This window comes from Gadus morhua, chromosome 12 (genome assembly GCF_902167405.1).
Source record: "Gadus morhua chromosome 12, gadMor3.0, whole genome shotgun sequence".
Lineage (NCBI taxonomy): Eukaryota > Metazoa > Chordata > Actinopteri > Gadiformes > Gadidae > Gadus > Gadus morhua.
This window is the reverse complement of record NC_044059.1, coordinates 19,702,872-19,720,980: the sequence shown is the minus strand read 5'-3', so window position 1 is coordinate 19,720,980 and position 18,109 is coordinate 19,702,872. Positions and strand designations below refer to the sequence as shown.

At 40.8% G+C, this 18,109-nt stretch overlaps 1 protein-coding gene across 1 annotated transcript in view; it reads left to right on the top strand.

Moving 5' to 3' along the window:
* Positions 1 to 18,109, top strand: part of LOC115555039 (complement factor H) — a 279,134-nt gene that overhangs the window by 249,280 nt on the left and 11,745 nt on the right. The window contains exons 15-17 of the mRNA XM_030371718.1: positions 14,150 to 14,218; positions 15,897 to 15,965; positions 17,644 to 17,712. Of these exons, the coding sequence (XP_030227578.1) occupies positions 14,150 to 14,218; positions 15,897 to 15,965; positions 17,644 to 17,712 (207 nt within the window). The remainder of the gene's footprint in view (positions 1 to 14,149; positions 14,219 to 15,896; positions 15,966 to 17,643; positions 17,713 to 18,109) is intronic.

Here is an 18,109-nt window from a genome sequence, read left to right as displayed (position 1 = left end):
ACTTAGACACACTGCTAACCTCACAAATCTCATATCTATTGCCTCCAAACCAAAAACAACCTTAAAGCCTATCAACAGCACCATCAGGATGGCTCTACTTAATGTGAGGTCTCTTAATAACAAATCATTTTTAGTTAATGATTTTATTAACACTTCTAAACTGGATTTTATGTTTTCAACTGAAACATGGCTGGAACAAAATAACAGTGCAACCGTTCTGATAGAGACAGCTCCTCCCGACTATAACTTTTTTGATGCATGTAGATCTGGAAAAAGAGGTGGAGGGGTTGCTGCTATATTTAAAAATGTATTTCAGGGGAAACAGATGTTATTTGGTGATTTTCCATCGTTTCCATCGAATACCTTAGTGCTGTATTGAAATGCTCCCCCAGAGTTCTCCTATTAATTATTTACAGGCCACCCACATATTCTGCAAATTTTTTTCGATGACTTCACAGAATTATTGTCTAGCATCTCCACAGAATTTGACTGTCTAGTTATAACTGGTGACTTCAATTTTCATACTGATGATTTGAATGACAAGTGTGCAAAAAAACTTTTTACCATTTTGGACACATTTGAACTGTCTCAACATGTGAAAGAGGCTACTCATTGTAAGGGGCACACTCTAGACCTGGTTATCACAAAGGGCCTCAATGTTTCTGATCTCTCTGCGACTGATCCTTCCTTGTCTGACCACTTTTGTGTTTTCTTTAACATATCTTTTATTCCCGACATACAGACAAAATCAAACACGGTCAAAAAACGGTATATCAATGAAGATTCTAATGTACTTTTTAAAAAGGCCATCTCCTTGCTACCACCTCTAAACCCATGTTCTGCTGATGATCTTGTAGAAAACTTTAATTTGAAAATTTTGAAAGTCATAGATGTCATTGCACCTTAAAAGGTTAAAACGATTTCTGGAAAGCAAAAGGCACCCTGGAGAAAAGCTGCTTCTGTAACAGCACAGAAAAAAGAATGCAGGAAGGTTGAACGCATCTGGCGTAAAACAAAACTTCATATTCACCATGATATTTATAAAGAGAGCCTCCGTGTCTACAATTTAGACTTAAAAAATGCTAGAGAAACATTTTTCTCCAATATCATTAAAACCAACACTAATAATGCAAAAACCCTATTTGCAACTGTTGACAGACTGACCAACCCCCCAACACAAATTCCACCTGATCTCCATTCCACGCAGAAATGCAATGAGTTTGCAGCTTTTTATACTGATAAAATTGAAGGTATCAGACGCGCCATCAATATCTCCACTTCAAACAAAAATGTTGGACTACCACCCTGTTCAGGCAAATATAACGTGGCAAGGATGGCATGCTTTAATGTTATAGACTCTCAAAATCTTGTGGAAACTGTCACACAACTAAAGACATCCACCTGTTGCCTTGATACTATACCTACCAACCTCTTTAAGAATGTTTTCGACTGCCTAGCAGCAGACATATTGCAGATAGTTAACAACTCTCTCCAGTCAGGCAATTTCCCAAAAGCTTTGAAAACTGCAGTTATTAAACCCCTTTTAAAAAAGCGGAGCCTAGATGCCTCTGTTATTAACAACTACAGACCAATATCAAATCTACCCTTCATAAGTAAAATCATTGAGAAAGTTGTCCTCCAGCAACTTAATCACTTCCTGGCATCAACTGGTTGCTATGACACCTTCCAATCAGGATTTCGACCCCTGCACAGCACGGAGACCGCCCTTATTAAAGTTGTAAACGACATCCGTCTTAACAGACTCTGGCAAAATCTCAATACTAATGCAACTTGACCTCAGTGCTGCATTCGACACTGTAGACCATACATTACTTCTGGACAGGTTAGAAAACTGGGTGGGGCTTTCAGGCACCGTCTTAAATTGGTTCAGGTCCTACCTACAAAATAGGAACTACTTTGTTTCCATTGGCGACTTTGTATCAGAATCAACCAACGTGACATGTGGAGTCCCACAAGGTTCGATCTTAGGACCCTCTTTATTCAACATCTACATGCTCCCACTAGGGCAAATCATGCAAAATAACAATATTGACCATCATTGCTATGCTGATGACACGCAAATCTATGTATCGCTATCACCAAATGACTATCGGCCCATAGATCTGCTGTGCCAGTGCATTGAGCAAGTGAAAGAATGGATGTGCCGAAATTTCCTTTAACTAAATGAGGACAAAACAGAGATAATTGTATTTGGTTCTAAAACGGAAAGGCTTAAAGTAACCGAACACCTTCACTCTCTGTCCCTGAAAACCTCAATCAAAGCCAGAAATCTAGGGGTTATCATGGATTCAGATTTACATTTCGACAGTCACATCAAATCAGTTACAAAATCTGCATATTATCACCTTAAAAATGTAGCAAGACTGAGAGGGCTCATGTCCACCGAAGACTTACAAAAACTTGTACATGCCTTTATCACTAGTAAGCTTGATAACTGCAATGGTCTCCTTACAGGTCTCCCAAAACAAACTCTGAGGAAGCTTCAGCTTGTTCAGAATGCTGCTGCTAGAGTTCTAACAAAGACCAAAAAATTTGATCATATTACACTAATTCTGAAATCGTTACATTGGCTTCCTGTAGGTCAGAGAATTGACTTTAAAATAATGTTGCTAACCTATAAATCCCTACATGGTTTAGGCCCAAAATATTTAACTGATATGCTTCCACTACATCAGCCTCCTAGGCCACTAAGATCCTCTGAGACCAATCGGTTAATTATCCCCAGAGTAAACACAAAACATGGGAAAGCAAGATTTAGTTACTATGCAACAAATAGCTGGAATAAACTCCCAGAGGATTTAAGACTTGCCCCAACTCTGAGCACCTTTAAAACAAGACTGAAGACCTTTATGTTTGCTATAGCTTTCTGCTAAATCTTAAAAACATTGCACTTTCAAAAAAGCTTTTTTAACTTTGCCTTTATTTTCTATTTTAATACTAAAATGCCTTTTTCTATTTTATGTTTGCTTTAGCTTTCAGCTAAATATCTATTATTTTATTTTATTGTATGACAATGTTTATATGTGAAGCACTTTTAGTCTGCCTTGTGTATGAAAAGTGCTTTATAAATAAAGTTGCCTTGCCTTGCCTTAAATGAACATACCTTGAACTCAAGTTCTGGTGGACAGCAGTTTTGAGCTCCTTAATGATGGACGTGTCTTCGGCCGTGCATGCCATCTGATTAAGCAGTTGAAATAGCAGCGGGGCAACCATTGACATGGTAGGGGACTCCTCCTCAGAGATGGCTAGGGTGGCGGTCTTCATGGGTCCGAGGCTTCTAACCACGTCCTCTGCAGTGGTGATGCCCATCTCAGTCAATGTGCAGAGGTCATTCTCCCTCCTGCGGACGTCGGGGGACAGCAGCGCTGCTGAGATGGCTGGCTGCTGCTCGAGGAAACGGCCCAGCATATCCAGCGAGCTGTTCCACCGGGTCGTGACATCCATCACGAGTTTATGTTGTGGCAGTTGAAGTAGCTGTTGCTTATCTTTCAGTGAGTGGCTCGCAGTGGGACTTCGGTGGAAGAACCCAACAATCCGCCGTACCCGCCCCAGTAAGGGTGCGATAGCAGGAGTTTTTAGTCCTGCTTGGGATGCCAGGTTGAGGAGGTGGGCGAAACAGCCCATGTGAAAACGACCCATCAAATGCACCGCTTTCACGATGTTGGCTGCATTATCCGTAACAAGAGTGGGTTTTTTGTCGGAAATTCCCCACTCTTCTATGGCTTCAGCGAGCAGGTCTGCGAGATTGCTTGCAGTGTGGCTCGTTTCAACTGCTCTGGTCTGAAGGACGCTAGCGGCTAGTCTCCATTCCTCGTCGATGTGATGGCAAGTGATTGTCAGGTAGGACACAGTATTTCTCGAGGTCCAGCAGTCACATGTCAACGCCACCCTCTCGGCAGATTTCAGTGAATGCACAAGGGCATCTTTTGTTTTCGCATACATTCGTGGAATCACCGTTTCGCTCAGATGTTTGCGACTGGGCAGGACATAGCGTGGTTCAAGCCTCTTGATCAGTAGTTTAAATCCAGCATTTTCCACTACGCTGTTGGGTCGGAGGTCTTTATTAATAAATATTCAGACACCCTCGGTTATGCTCAAGGCACGCGTAGAATTCGAGGGAAACTTAACCCCAAATGCCTTTTCCAGTGCTGTTTGGTTCGCGGCAGATTTAGCTAGGTCGCCGTGGTGCCTTGTTAAGTGGTTGCGGAGATTTGTGGTATTGCCACTATATTTTACCTCTGTCTGACACATATTTTGACACATATTTTACCTCTGTCTGTTTACACACTGCTTTTGTTCTGTCTAGTTCGTCTTTGTCCTCGTAACGTCTGAATCCGAAGTTTTGCCAAACATCAGCCTTCATTCCAGAAGGTGATTTTAGTGGTGCCGCTTCAGCCATCTCGCTAGCTTGAGTTTCGGTTTCGTTTAGCCGGCACTCGCTTTTTATAGTGCGCCTTGCGCGTCAAAGAAAATAGTGCCTTTAGTCACCTGGAAAAGATCGATCCAGACATTTTTGGATCGATATCGTGCTTTTTGAGCGTGAATCGATATCGGATCGCGGATCGATTTTTTGAACACAGCCCTATTTGTAGCACGTTGGTCAAATATTTGAATGCTTTTACACACTTGATTACATTGCTATATTATTCCGGTCACCAATTTATGCATTGCACGGTCTTGCTGTGCGTGCAATACAATGTCGACTTGTGTTGTTTGTTTTCAAGCTGGTTTGCTAAAGAGGCTTATGTAGCTAACAATAAACAACGACTAGCCAATTTTATGACACAGTCTCAAAGATGAACGGTAACGCAATAAGTGCTCCGAGACCGGAAATTAAGTCACAAGTGCAACTCGGAAGGCTGGTTTCCGAGTCATCTTGATCACACCATAAGCCTAGGCAAGGCAAGGCAAGGCAACTTTATTTATGTAGCACTTCTCATACACAAGGCAGAATCAAAGTGCTTCACATATAAACATTGTCATAAAATAAAATAATAGATAAGTAAAAGAAAACATTTGCAATAAATTAGTAAAATAGATAGAAAATAAAGGCAAAGTTAAAAAAGCAATGTATTTAAAGGTGCCATGGCATGCAAATCTCACTTTATGGGGTTTTCTAACATAAATATGAGTTCCCCTAGCCTGCCTATGGTCCCCCAGTGGCTAAAACTTGCGTTCGGTGTAAAACGAGCACCAGGTGTTCTGCTTGCCTTTGAAAAAACGGAGGCTCAAGTGCACTGATTTGAAATGTGGTTTCATATGTCGTCACATAGCATCTAAGCTCCTCCCCTTACTCTGCCTGGCACGCCCAGAGAATTTGGCCCTCCAATGACACACGACCATGCGAACTCTTGTATTTCCACAACGAGACTGTAGTGGAGGTTATCTCAGCCATGGTTGAGAAGTAATTGGGGGAAAGGAACTTTGGCTTTGACTCCCTGAAGTACATGAACTGCGACATGCCGCCGGTTGCCGCGAGGCACCACCGCCCGGTAGCGGGCAGCAGGTAGCGCGCAGTTCAGTCTACTTCAGATTGATGTGAAAGTGGAAGAACCAGAGACGTCGGAGAACCCGACGAAGTCATTTGTGATCCATAATATCGTCTGGAGGCGCACACAGCTTTTTGCCGTGATAATATATAATATAGATATCTATGTATTATATGATATTATTTAGATATAGAGCTCCAGGACTGTTACGCAAGTGTTGTACACTTCCTTGTTATTTGGATAACCGTTCTTCTTTTGGTGTTATGGCGCATAACACGTCGGACTCTCATCTCTGGTATTTCTACAACGAGACTCGTAGTGGGGGTTATCTCAGCCATGGTTGAGAATGAATTGGGGGAAAGGAACTTTGGCTTTGACTCCCTCAAGAACATGAACCACGACATGGAGGAGAAAGGGATTGTTGGCGGCGAATGTCTCCCGCTTGAGCCCCGCTTCCCGCTGCCGAGGGACCACCGCCTCGGCGCTGCAGGAGGCGGAGGTGCCCGGCAACAATCCCTTTCTCCTCCATGTCGCGGTTCAGTCTACTTCAGATTGATGTGGACGTGGAAGAACCCGGAAAATCGGAGAACCCAACGCGGTCGTTTGAGATTCATAATATCGGCTCACACAGCTTTTGACCGTGATAATATATATAATATGATATAGATATCTATGTATATGATATTATTTAGATATAGAGCTCGAGGACTCCCGTGTGTTCTAGAATATTTACAGAACACGGCTAAAGGCTGTATGCGCCTCGCCATTGCGATGCATCCACTGTAAACAGAGCGCATGGTACCGTGGCTGCAAGCTGCTCAGGGCCACACCCCCACCCTCCTCCTTGACCCGCCTCGCTCCTCCTCATTTGCATTATAGCTACAGACACCAAAACAGAGCATTTGGGGGAAGCTCAATGTGCGACTGGCTCGGAGTGGCTGTAACTCTGCACCACGGCTGAATTTTGGGAACGTCTTTGAATACTGTGTTAGTGGCCCACTAATAACTATATTAAAGCGTCCATAAATTAGCATTTCATGGCACCTTTAAGATCAGATCAACGGTCTCTCTGGTACCCATGTCGGGACTCCAACCCGACCTAAAGGAATTTGGTCCTTATTCTGGGACTACAACCCGGATTTTGGGACTCTAACCCAGACAGAACTCAGGTCTCAAACCCTTCAAAGTTACCCATGTCAGGACTCCAACCCGACCTAAAGGAACTTGGTCCTTTCTCTGGGACTCCAACCCGACCCAATGGAACTTGGTCCTTTCTCTGGGATTACAACCCGACCTAAAGGAACTTGGTCCTTTCTCTGGGACTCCAACCCAGATCCTGGGTCTCCAACCCGGATTCTAAGACTCTAATCCCAGACATCATATATCTCTCTGGTAAAAATAGAAAATAAAGGCAAAGTTAAAAAGGCATTTAAGTAATAAAATAGAAAATAAAGACAAAGTCAACAAAAGTTTCCCCATAACAAGAGTTTTCCCATAAAACAATGAATGCAATGTATTTTGAGATTTAGCAGAAAGCTAAAGCAAACATTAAAGTCTTCAGTCTTGTTTTTTTCTGGTCAGAGTTGGGGCAAGTCTTAAATCCTCAAGGAGTTGATTCAAGCTATTTGTTGCATACTAACTAAATCCTGCTTACCCATGTTTCTTATTTACTCTGGGAAAAATTAACAGATTGGCCTCAGAAGTTCTTAGTGGTCTAGAAGGCTTATTGAGTGATATCAGTTAAATATGTTTGCCCTGAACCATATAGGGATTTATAGGTTAGCAACATGATCTTAAAATCAATTCTCTGACCTACAGGAAGCCAATGTAACGATTTAAGAATTGGTGTAATATGTTCAAATTTGTTGGTCTTGGTTAGAACTCTAGCAGCAGCATTCTGAACAAGCTGAAGTTTCCTTCAAGTTTTTTTGGGAGACCTGTAAGGAGACTATTTGGGAGACCTGTAAGGAGACCTGTAAGGAGACTATTAGACTATTAGTAATCAAGCTTAGAAGGAGCAGAGAGCAGAGAGAGAGGTCATGTTTCCCGAAGCTCCGCTAGGCATTGGAAAAAACTACTTGATTCTACTTTATCTTATTTTATTTACCTAACAGTATATTGTTTGTTTCCGTCGTCCTCAATCGCTCGATTCAGCAATATATTTTGGCACTTTTTACTCCCGGATCAGAACGCAGAAAAAGCCTTGGACTTTCCTATCGCCAACATGCCTCTGTATTCGGATATCTCAGGCACGGAGACTGGGAAATGCACAGACTGCGCCAAACTGAAACAGACATTGGCTTTAATTGAAACGAGACTAGCAGCAGTAGAAAAATGCAAAGGACTATCACAGGATACAGTGCCGATGGGTGAGTTTGCTGAGCTCACTCAGATACAGCAAGATGATCAAAGCTACACTGTATCCTTCCCGAAGCTGGACAAGAGAGAGACAGTTCCAGCTGCGTCTCACTGGCTCAGAGTCGGCGCTAAGCCAAAGCAACATACCAAAGTGAATCGACAAGTTCACTCAACACCAAACGCTAAGCTATCCAAAGCTAAAGTTACATGTATCAGCCGGATTAGCCCGTCACTCAAATCAACCCTGCCACTGAAGAACCGGTTCCTGCCACTTCAAGAGTCCACGAACGCGCCTGCCACCGATGCACCCTTGAGCCCCGAGATGCGTCCGGACGGACAGTGCGGACAGAGACGGAACAACCAGTCGCCACGGAGGCGGGCTGCGCATGTGTCTGCCACCGTCCAACAAGGGCCCATCTCAGAGAAAGCAGATGAACCAGACACTCTGATTATAGGAGACTCAACTATCAAGGATATAACCGGTAAGAGGATCAAAACATGCATCTTCCCATATGGAATGGTTAGTGATATCAACCATAAACTAGCCAAAGTCATATTGGAGAACCCCAAAATCTCACAGATTATTGTGCATGCAGGATTTAATGATGTTCAAAGAGAACAGTCAGAACTTCTGAAGAGGGATTACACTGATCTATTGGATACACTGGACAAAACACACATCAAGTCTTCCATCAGTGGACCCATACCAACAGTTGACAGGGGAATAAACAGATTCAGTCGTCTACTTGCACTGAATACATGGCTTTCCAGAGTCTGCAATGAAAGAGGAAGGGACTTTATTGACAATTTCAACTTATTCTGGAGGCGCAAATATCTTTTCAGAGCAGATGGCCTACACCCAAACAGGTTAGGCTCAAAACTGTTGAGGGACAATCTTCTCTTGTCGCTTCACGCACAGGCCAGAATCTTGCCACGGTCTGACGCACAGGCCACAATCAGAGCACAGGTTGAGAAGAAGCGAGACTACAGCCTCCCCCACACAACTACTCTGCCACTATCTGACACACAGATAGCAGACAGCCCACAGACCTTGAAGAGAGACAACAGCCCGCCCGACGCCATCAACACTGGGCCCTCCCCCTTCGCTGATGCTGGCTTGGCGAGGAACGGCCACCCCCCTCCTCTGCATTCCCCCATCGACGATGACCTCCAGCCTCATCTCTCCCATAGCCACAACAACAACTCCAGCTCCAATGTCTCCCTTTGCGATTTTCCAGCCGAATTTAAGAAACTGGAATATGCTGGCATCAAACTTGCATCTGTGTCAATGATAGCATCGCCACGTCATGGCCGCAGGATGCTAACACCCAGGAGGATGGCGCCCCACCCCCACAACCGTACTGATAGTAGTCCTGAGTATTACTGAGACAAAAAAGGGTTCAGCCGTAGACACAGTATAAAGGAAGTTTCTCATAATCTGCTGAACCCAAGGTTGCCTACGTCAAAGCAGGGCAACTTTCGCATTCATGCTGTAACCACTAAGAGAGTAAACAAAGGGAAACTTAGACACACTGCTAACCTCACAAATCTCATATCTATTGCCTCCAAACCAAAAACAACCTTAAAGCCTATCAACAGCACCATCAGGATGGCTCTACTTAATGTGAGGTCTCTTAATAACAAATCATTTTTAGTTAATGATCTTATTAACACTTCTAAACTGGATTTTATGTTCTTAACTGAAACATGGCTGGAACAAAATAACAGTGCAACCGTTCTGATAGAGACAGCTCCTCCCGACTATAACTTTTTTGATGCATGTAGATCTGGAAAAAGAGGTGGAGGGGTTGCTGCTATATTTAAAAATGTATTTCAGGGGAAACAGATGTTATTTGGTGATTTTCCATCGTTTCCATCGAATACCTTAGTGCTGTATTGAAATGCTCCCCCAGAGTTCTCCTATTAATTATTTACAGGCCACCCACATATTCTGCAAATTTTTTCGATGACTTCACAGAATTATTGTCTAGCATCTCCACAGAATTTGACTGTCTAGTTATAACTGGTGACTTCAATTTTCATACTGATGATTTGAATGACAAGTGTGCAAAAAAACTTTTTACCATTTTGGACACATTTGAACTGTCTCAACATGTGAAAGAGGCTACTCATTGTAAGGGGCACACTCTAGACCTGGTTATCACAAAGCCTCAATGTTTCTGATCTCTCTGTGACTGATCCTTCCTTGTCTGACCACTTTTGTGTTTTCTTTAACATATCTTTTATACCCGACATACAGACAAAATCAAACACTGTCAAAAAACGGTATATCAATGAAGATTCTAATGTACTTTTTAAAAAGGCCATCTCCTTGCTACCACCTCTAAACCCATGTTCTGCTGATGATCTTGTAGAAAACTTTAATTTGAAAATTTTGAAAGTCATAGATGTCATTGCACCTTAAAAGGTTAAAACGATTTCTGGAAAGCAAAAGGCACCCTGGAGAAAAGCTGCTTCTGTAACAGCACAGAAAAAAGAATGCAGGAAGGTTGAACGCATCTGGCGTAAAACAAAACTTCATATTCACCATGATATCTATAAAGAGAGCCTCCGTGCCTACAATTTAGACTTAAAAAATGCTAGAGAAACATTTTTCTCCAATATCATTAAAACCAACACTAATAATGCAAAAACCCTATTTGCAACTGTTGACAGACTGACCAACCCCCCAACAGAAATTCCACCTGATCTCCATTCCACGCAGAAATGCAATGAGTTTGCAGCTTTTTATATTGAAAAAATTGAAGGTATCAGACGCGCCATCAATATCTCCACGTCAAACAAAAATGTTGGACTACCACCCTGTTCAGGCAAAAATTACGTGGCAAGGATGGCATGCTTTGATGTTATAGACTCTCAAAATCTTGTGGAAACTGTGACACAACTAAAGCCATCCACCTGTTGCCTTGATACTATACCTACCAACCTCTTTAAGAATGTTTTCGACTGCATAGCAGTAGACATATTGCAGATAGTTAACAACTCTCTCCAGTCAGGCAAGTTCCCAAAAGCTTTGAAAACTGCAGTTATTAAACCCCTTTTAAAAAAGCGGAGCCTAGATGCCTTTATTATTAACAACTACAGACCAATATCAAATCTACCCTTCATAAGTAAAATCATTGAGAAAAGTTGTCCTCCAGCAACTAAATCACTTCCTGGCATCAACTGGTTGCTATGACACCTTCCAATCAGGATTTTGACCCCTGCACAGCACTGAGACCGCCCTTATTAAAGTTGTAAACGACATCCGTCTTAACACAGACTCTGGCAAAACCTCAATACTAATGCTACTTGACCTCAGTGCTGCATTCGACACTGTAGACCATACATTACTTCTGGAAAGGTTAGAAAACTGGGTGGGGCTTTCAGGCACTGTCTTAAATTGGTTCAGGTCCTACCTACAAAATAGGAACTACTTTGTTTCCATTGGCGACTTTGTATCAGAATCAACCAACGTGACATGTGGAGTCCCACAAGGTTCGATCTTAGGACCCTCTTTATTCAACATCTACATGCTCCCACTAGGGCAAATCATGCAAAATAAAAATATTGACCATCATTGCTATGCTGATGACACGCAAATCTATGTATCGTTATCACCAAATGACTATCGGCCCATAGAGCTGCTGTGTCAGTGCATTGAGCAAGTGAAGGAATGGATGTGCCGAAATTTCCTTCAACTAAATGAGGACAAAACAGAGATAATTGTATTTGGTTCTAAAATGGAAAGGCTTAAAGTAACCCAACACCTTCACTCTCTTTCCCTGAAAACCTCAATCAAAGCCAGAAATCTAGGGGTTATCATGGATTCAGATTTACATTTTGACAGTCACATCAAATCAGTTACAAAATCGGCATATTATCACCTTAAAAATGTAGCAAGACTTAGAGGGCTCATGTCCACCGAAGACTTACAAAAACTTGTACATGCCTTTATCACTAGTAAGCTTGATTACTGCGATGGTCTCCTCACAGGTCTCCCAAAACAAACTCTGAGGAAGCTTCAGCTTGTTCAGAATGCTGCTGCTAGAGTTCTAACAAAGACCAAAAAAATTGATCATATTACACCAATTTTGAAATCGTTACATTGGCTTCCTGTAGGTCAGAGAATTGATTTTAAAATCATGTTGCTAACCTATAAATCCCTACATGGTTTAGGCCCAAAATATTTAACTGATATGCTTCCACTACATCAGCCTTCTAGACCACTAAGATCCTCTGAGACCAATCTGTTAATTATCCCCAGAGTAAACACAAAACATGGGAAAGCAGGATTTAGTTACTATGCAACAAATAGCTGGAATAAACTCCCAGAGGATTTAAGACTTGCCCCAACTCTGAGCACCTTTAAAACAAGACTGAAGACTTTTATGTTTGCTATAGCCTTCTGCTAAAATCTTAAATACATTGCACTTTCTAAAAAGCTTTTTAACTTTGCCTCTATTTTCTATTTTAATACTACCTTTATTTTACTAAAATGACTTTTTTTACATTGCACTTTCTATTTTACTCATTTCTTGCATATGTTTTCTTTTACTTATCTGTTATTTTATTTTATTGTATGACAATGTTTATATGTGAAGCACTTTGAGTCTGCCTTGTGTATGAAAAGTGCTATTTAAATAAAGTTGCCTTGCCTTGCCTTGCCTTACTAGTGATAAAGTCATGTATACGTTTTTGTAAGTCTTTGGTGGACATAAGCCCTCTAAGTCTTGCTACATTTTTAAGGTGATAATATGCAGATTTTGCAACTGATTTGATGTGACTGTCGAAATGTAAATCTGAATCCATGATAACCACTAGATTTCTAGCTTTGATTGAGGTTTTCAGGGACAGAGAGTGAAGGTGTTTGGTTACTTTAGCCTTTCCGTTTTAGCACCAAATACAATTATCTCAGTTTTGTCCTCATTTAGTTTAAGGAAATTTCGGCACATCCAGTCTTTGAATTGCTCAATGCACTGGCACAGCAGATCAATGGGCAATCATAGTCATTTGGTGATAGCGATACATGGATTTTCGTGTCATCAGCATAGCAATGATGGTCAATATTGTTATTTTGTATGATTTGCCCTAGTGGGAGCATGTAGATGTTGAATAAAGAGGGTCATAAGATCGAACCTTGTGGAACTCCACATGTAACGTTGGTTGATTCTGTTTCAAAGTTGCCAATGGAAACAAAGTAATTCCTATTTTATAGGTAGGACCTAAACCAATTTAAGACTGTGCCTGAAAGCCCCACCCAGTTTTCTAACCTTTCCAGAAGTAATGTATGGTCTACAGTGTCGAATGCAGCACAGAGGTCTAGTAACATTAGTATTGAGGTTTTGCCAGAGTCTGTTGTTCAGACGGATGTTGTTTACAACTTTAATATGGGTGGTCTCGGTGATGTGCTCGAAATTCTGATTGGAAGGTGTCATCGCACCAGTTGATGCAAGGAAGTGATTAAGTTGCTGGAGGCCTACCTTGAGTCCCACCAGCCGTACCCCTCACCTTTCCTTTCGCTATCCAGCTTAGTGCTCGGTAGATGTCAGGATCCAAATGACCCGTCTTTGAAGAGACCTCTCCCTAGCAGATTGTTAAATGATTCTGCAAAATACTCGTGTAAAAATAGCATCTACTCACCTGGCTAAATGCAAGATGAATAGATGGACACCTAAATTTTTTGCAATATTTTACATATATATATATATTAGGGCTGTCAGTTAAACGTGTTATTAACGGCGTTAATAACACGAAGCAGTAACCTGTTAAAGAAGCAGTAGCCTGACTGCTATGTTCAAGGCAGTATGTTTGTATGTTCATTGTTTAATTGCACTATAGGCTATTTTTTTGTATCTTCCTGCTTTGATCAGTATATGCCAATGTTGTTATCAATAAAAAAACATTTGCACAAGGCAAGCCGATGCACTTTTCAATGTTGATAAGAGCATTAAAATGAGAAAAATTAATGGGACAAAGAAATCAAGGGATATTTAGCATAGAAAAAAAATTGCGAGTTACTATGACATTAATGCGATTAATCGCGATTAAATATTGTAATCGCTTGACAGCACTAATATACATATACACACAAATACAAACAATCACTCTTGGCCAAAATTGTTGGCCATTTCTCCACGAGGGAGAAAACAGATACAACGTGCGATCAAGTCGTACGTAATAACATATCTATATAGAAATATATCGATACATCTAGTGGTTCCAGCTAGATGCAACATGTAGTGGCTTGAGCCATTGCAATAATAATATTCTGTTTATAGCTAATGGAGCTGAGCTGGAGAAGGTGGAGCCTACTGTCCTGCCTGGGTCCAGTGCAACAACCACCGCAGGTGAGGAGCATTGCAGCTGTGACCCACAATAGGGACGTGTTATTATGTGCATATTTGTTATTTAGCTTGATGTTAACTGGGTACAATTCAACGTGCATTACATACGTTTTCCCATAAGGTACCTCTTGGGGCTTGAGCTGTAGCAACATTTATAGCTCTATAATTTGTATACAATAGTTACCAAGTACTTTTTTTCTGGAATGTTATTCACCAGCCAAATTCTTTACAACCACCGCAGGTGAGGAGCATTGCAGCTGTGACCCACATAGGGACATGTTATGATATATATTATATAGCTATAGCTCTAGCAGGGCTATTTAGTAATTTGGGTAGTATCAAATCTAGGAATGCATAATGTTGAATGAATACGTAACTGATATAAGAGACTGAATTCACAAGTACTATAACTCACACTCTTTGGGAATTGGTAGAATCGGCATTGATGGATGCGCGAGAGGTGATTGGAGTTAGGGTTAGACAGACAGACAGAGAGACAGACAGACAGACTGACAGACAGACAGACACACTATATGACCCAAGTTTTATTAACAATATACACAAAATAATAAAGACAAAGGTTATAAGATTGAAGAAATGCACTAAACTATTAGGTTGTAAGCAGTGCGAAAAAGTTTGCAATGGGTTATGGGATGAGTAGTTCCTTCACACGTCAAAAAGAATATGTATACAGTCTTGCACCTTTGCTTTTTATTCAAATTTCGCTAAAAATAATTGCTACCGACATGACGAATGATTGCCTGGGTTCCAGGCTTAAAACGATTTTTACGAAAAGTCAATGGAGAAAATGAATGGGAAATTTACCTCCGGAACCAGAGCTTTCCAAAAAGGAGGCGGTCACTGTGTCGCTTTACATGGTTATGTTCAGTGACAACTAGGGGTGTAACGGTACACAAAAGTCACGGTTCGGTACGTACCTCGGTTTTTAAGTCACGGTGCGGTGCGGTTCATAGTTAAGGGGAAAATTTAAAAAAACTGCTTGACTGTCAACAACGGAGAATGGCCGTAGATCAGCAGCAATGAAAACACCAATAATCTTGGTTATGGCATTTGCATTTCTGAATTCCCAGACAGGGGTTGTTGATTAACGCAAATTCATATTTAAAAAAAAAAAATATTTTTTTTTTTGGCTCAAAACAAAGAAGCAGTAGCCTGACTGCTATATTCAAGGCAATATGTTTGTATGTTCATCGTTTAATTGAACTATAGGCTTTTTTTTGTATCTTCCTGCTTTGATCAGTATATGCCAATGTTGTTATTAATAAAAAAACATTTGCACAAGGCAAGCCAATGCACTTCACCATGTTGATAAGAGCATTAAAATGAGAACAATTAATGGGACAAAGAAATCAAGGGATTTAGCATAGAAAAAAGATTTGCGATTAATCGTGAGTTAACTGTGACATTAATGCGATTAATCGCGATTAAATATTGTAATCGCTTGACAGCACTAATATACATATACACACAAATACAAACAATCACTCTTGGCCAAAATTGTTGGCCATTTCTCCACGAGGGAGAAAACAGATACAACGTGCGATCAAGTCGTACGTAATAACAGATATTTATATAGAAATATATCGATACATCTAGTGGCTCCAGCTAGATGCAACATCTAGTGGCTTGAGCCATAGCAATAATAATATTCTGTTTATAGCTAATGGAGCTGAGCTGGAGAAGGTGGAGCCTACTGTCCTGCCTGGGTCCAGTGCAACAACCACCGCAGGTGAGGAGCATTGCAGCTGTGACCCACAATAGGGACGTGTTATTATGTGCATATTTGTTATTTAGCTTGATGTTAACTGGGTACAATTCAACGTGCATTACATACGTTTTCCCATAAGGTACCTCTTGGGGCTTGAGCTGTAGCAACATTTATAGCTCTATAATTTGTATACAATAGTTACCAAGTACTTTTTTTCTGGAATGTTATTCACCAGCCAAATTCTTTACAACCACCGCAGGTGAGGAGCATTGCAGCTGTGACCCACATAGGGACATGTTATGATATATATTATATAGCTATAGCTCTAGCAGGGCTATTTAGTAATTTGGGTAGTATCAAATCTAGGAATGCATAATGTTGAATGAATACGTAACTGATATAAGAGACTGAATTCACAAGTACTACAACTCACACTCTTTGGGAATTGGTAGAATCGGCATTGATGGATGCGCGAGAGGTGATTGGAGTTAGGGTTAGACAGACAGACAGAGAGACAGACAGACAGACTGACAGACAGACAGACACACTATATGACCCAAGTTTCATTAACAATATACACAAAATAATAAAGACAAAGGTTATAAGATTGAAGAAATGCACTAAACTATTAGGTTGTAAGCAGTGCGAAAAAGTTTGCAATGGGTTATGGGATGAGTAGTTCCTTCACACGTCAAAAAGAATATGTATACAGTCTTGCACCTTTGCTTTTTATTCAAATTTCGCTAAAAATAATTGCTACCGACATGACGAATGATTGCCTGGGTTCCAGGCTTAAAACGATTTTTACGAAAAGTCAATGGAGAAAATGAATGGGAAATTTACCTCCGGAACCAGAGCTTTCCAAAAAGGAGGCGGTCACTGTGTCGCTTTACGTGGTTATGTTCAGTGACAACTAGGGGTGTAACGGTACACAAAAGTCACGGTTCGGTACGTACCTCGGTTTTTAAGTCACGGTGCGGTGCGGTTCATAGTTAAGGGGAAAATTTAAAAAAAATGCTTGACTGTCAACAACGGAGAATGGCCGTAGATCAGCAGCAATGAAAACACCAATAATCTTGGTTATGGCATTTGCATTTCTGAATTCCCAGACAGGGGTTGTTGATTAACGCAAATTCATATTTAAAAAAAAAATAAAAAAATTTTTTTGGCTCAAAACAAAGAAGCAGTAGCCTGACTGCTATATTCAAGGCAGTATGTTTGTATGTTCATCGTTTAATTGAACTATAGGCTTTTTTTTGTATCTTCCTGCTTTGATCAGCATATGCCAATGTTGTTATTAATAAAAAAACATTTGCACAAGGCAAGCCAATGCACTTCACCATGTTGATAAGAGCATTAAAATGAGAACAATTAATGGGACAAAGAAATCAAGGGATTTAGCATAGAAAAAAGATTTGCGATTAATCGTGAGTTAACTGTGACATTAATGCGATTAATCGCGATTAAATATTGTAATCGCTTGACAGCACTAATATACATATACACACAAATACAAACAATCACTCTTGGCCAAAATTGTTGGCCATTTCTCCACGAGGGAGAAAACAGATACAACGTGCGATCAAGTCGTACGTAATAACAGATATCTATATAGAAATATATCGATACATCTAGTGGCTCCAGCTAGATGCAACATCTAGTGGCTTGAGCCATAGCAATAATAATATTCTGTTTATAGCTAATGGAGCTGAGCTGGAGAAGGTGGAGCCTACTGTCCTGCCTGGGTCCAGTGCAACAACCACCGCAGGTGAGGAGCATTGCAGCTGTGACCCACAATAGGGACGTGTTATTATGTGCATATTTGTTATTTAGCTTGATGTTAACTGGGTACAATTCAACGTGCATTACATACGTTTTCCCATAAGGTACCTCTTGGGGCTTGAGCTGTAGCAACATTTATAGCTCTATAATTTGTATACAATAGTTACCAAGTACTTTTTTTCTGGAATGTTATTCACCAGCCAAATTCTTTACAACCACCGCAGGTGAGGAGCATTGCAGCTGTGACCCAAATAGGGACATGTTATGATATATATTATATAGCTATAGCTCTAGCAGTGCTATTTAGTAATTTGGGTAGTATCAAATCTAGGAATGCATAATGTTGAATGAATACGTAACTGATATAAGAGACTGAATTCACA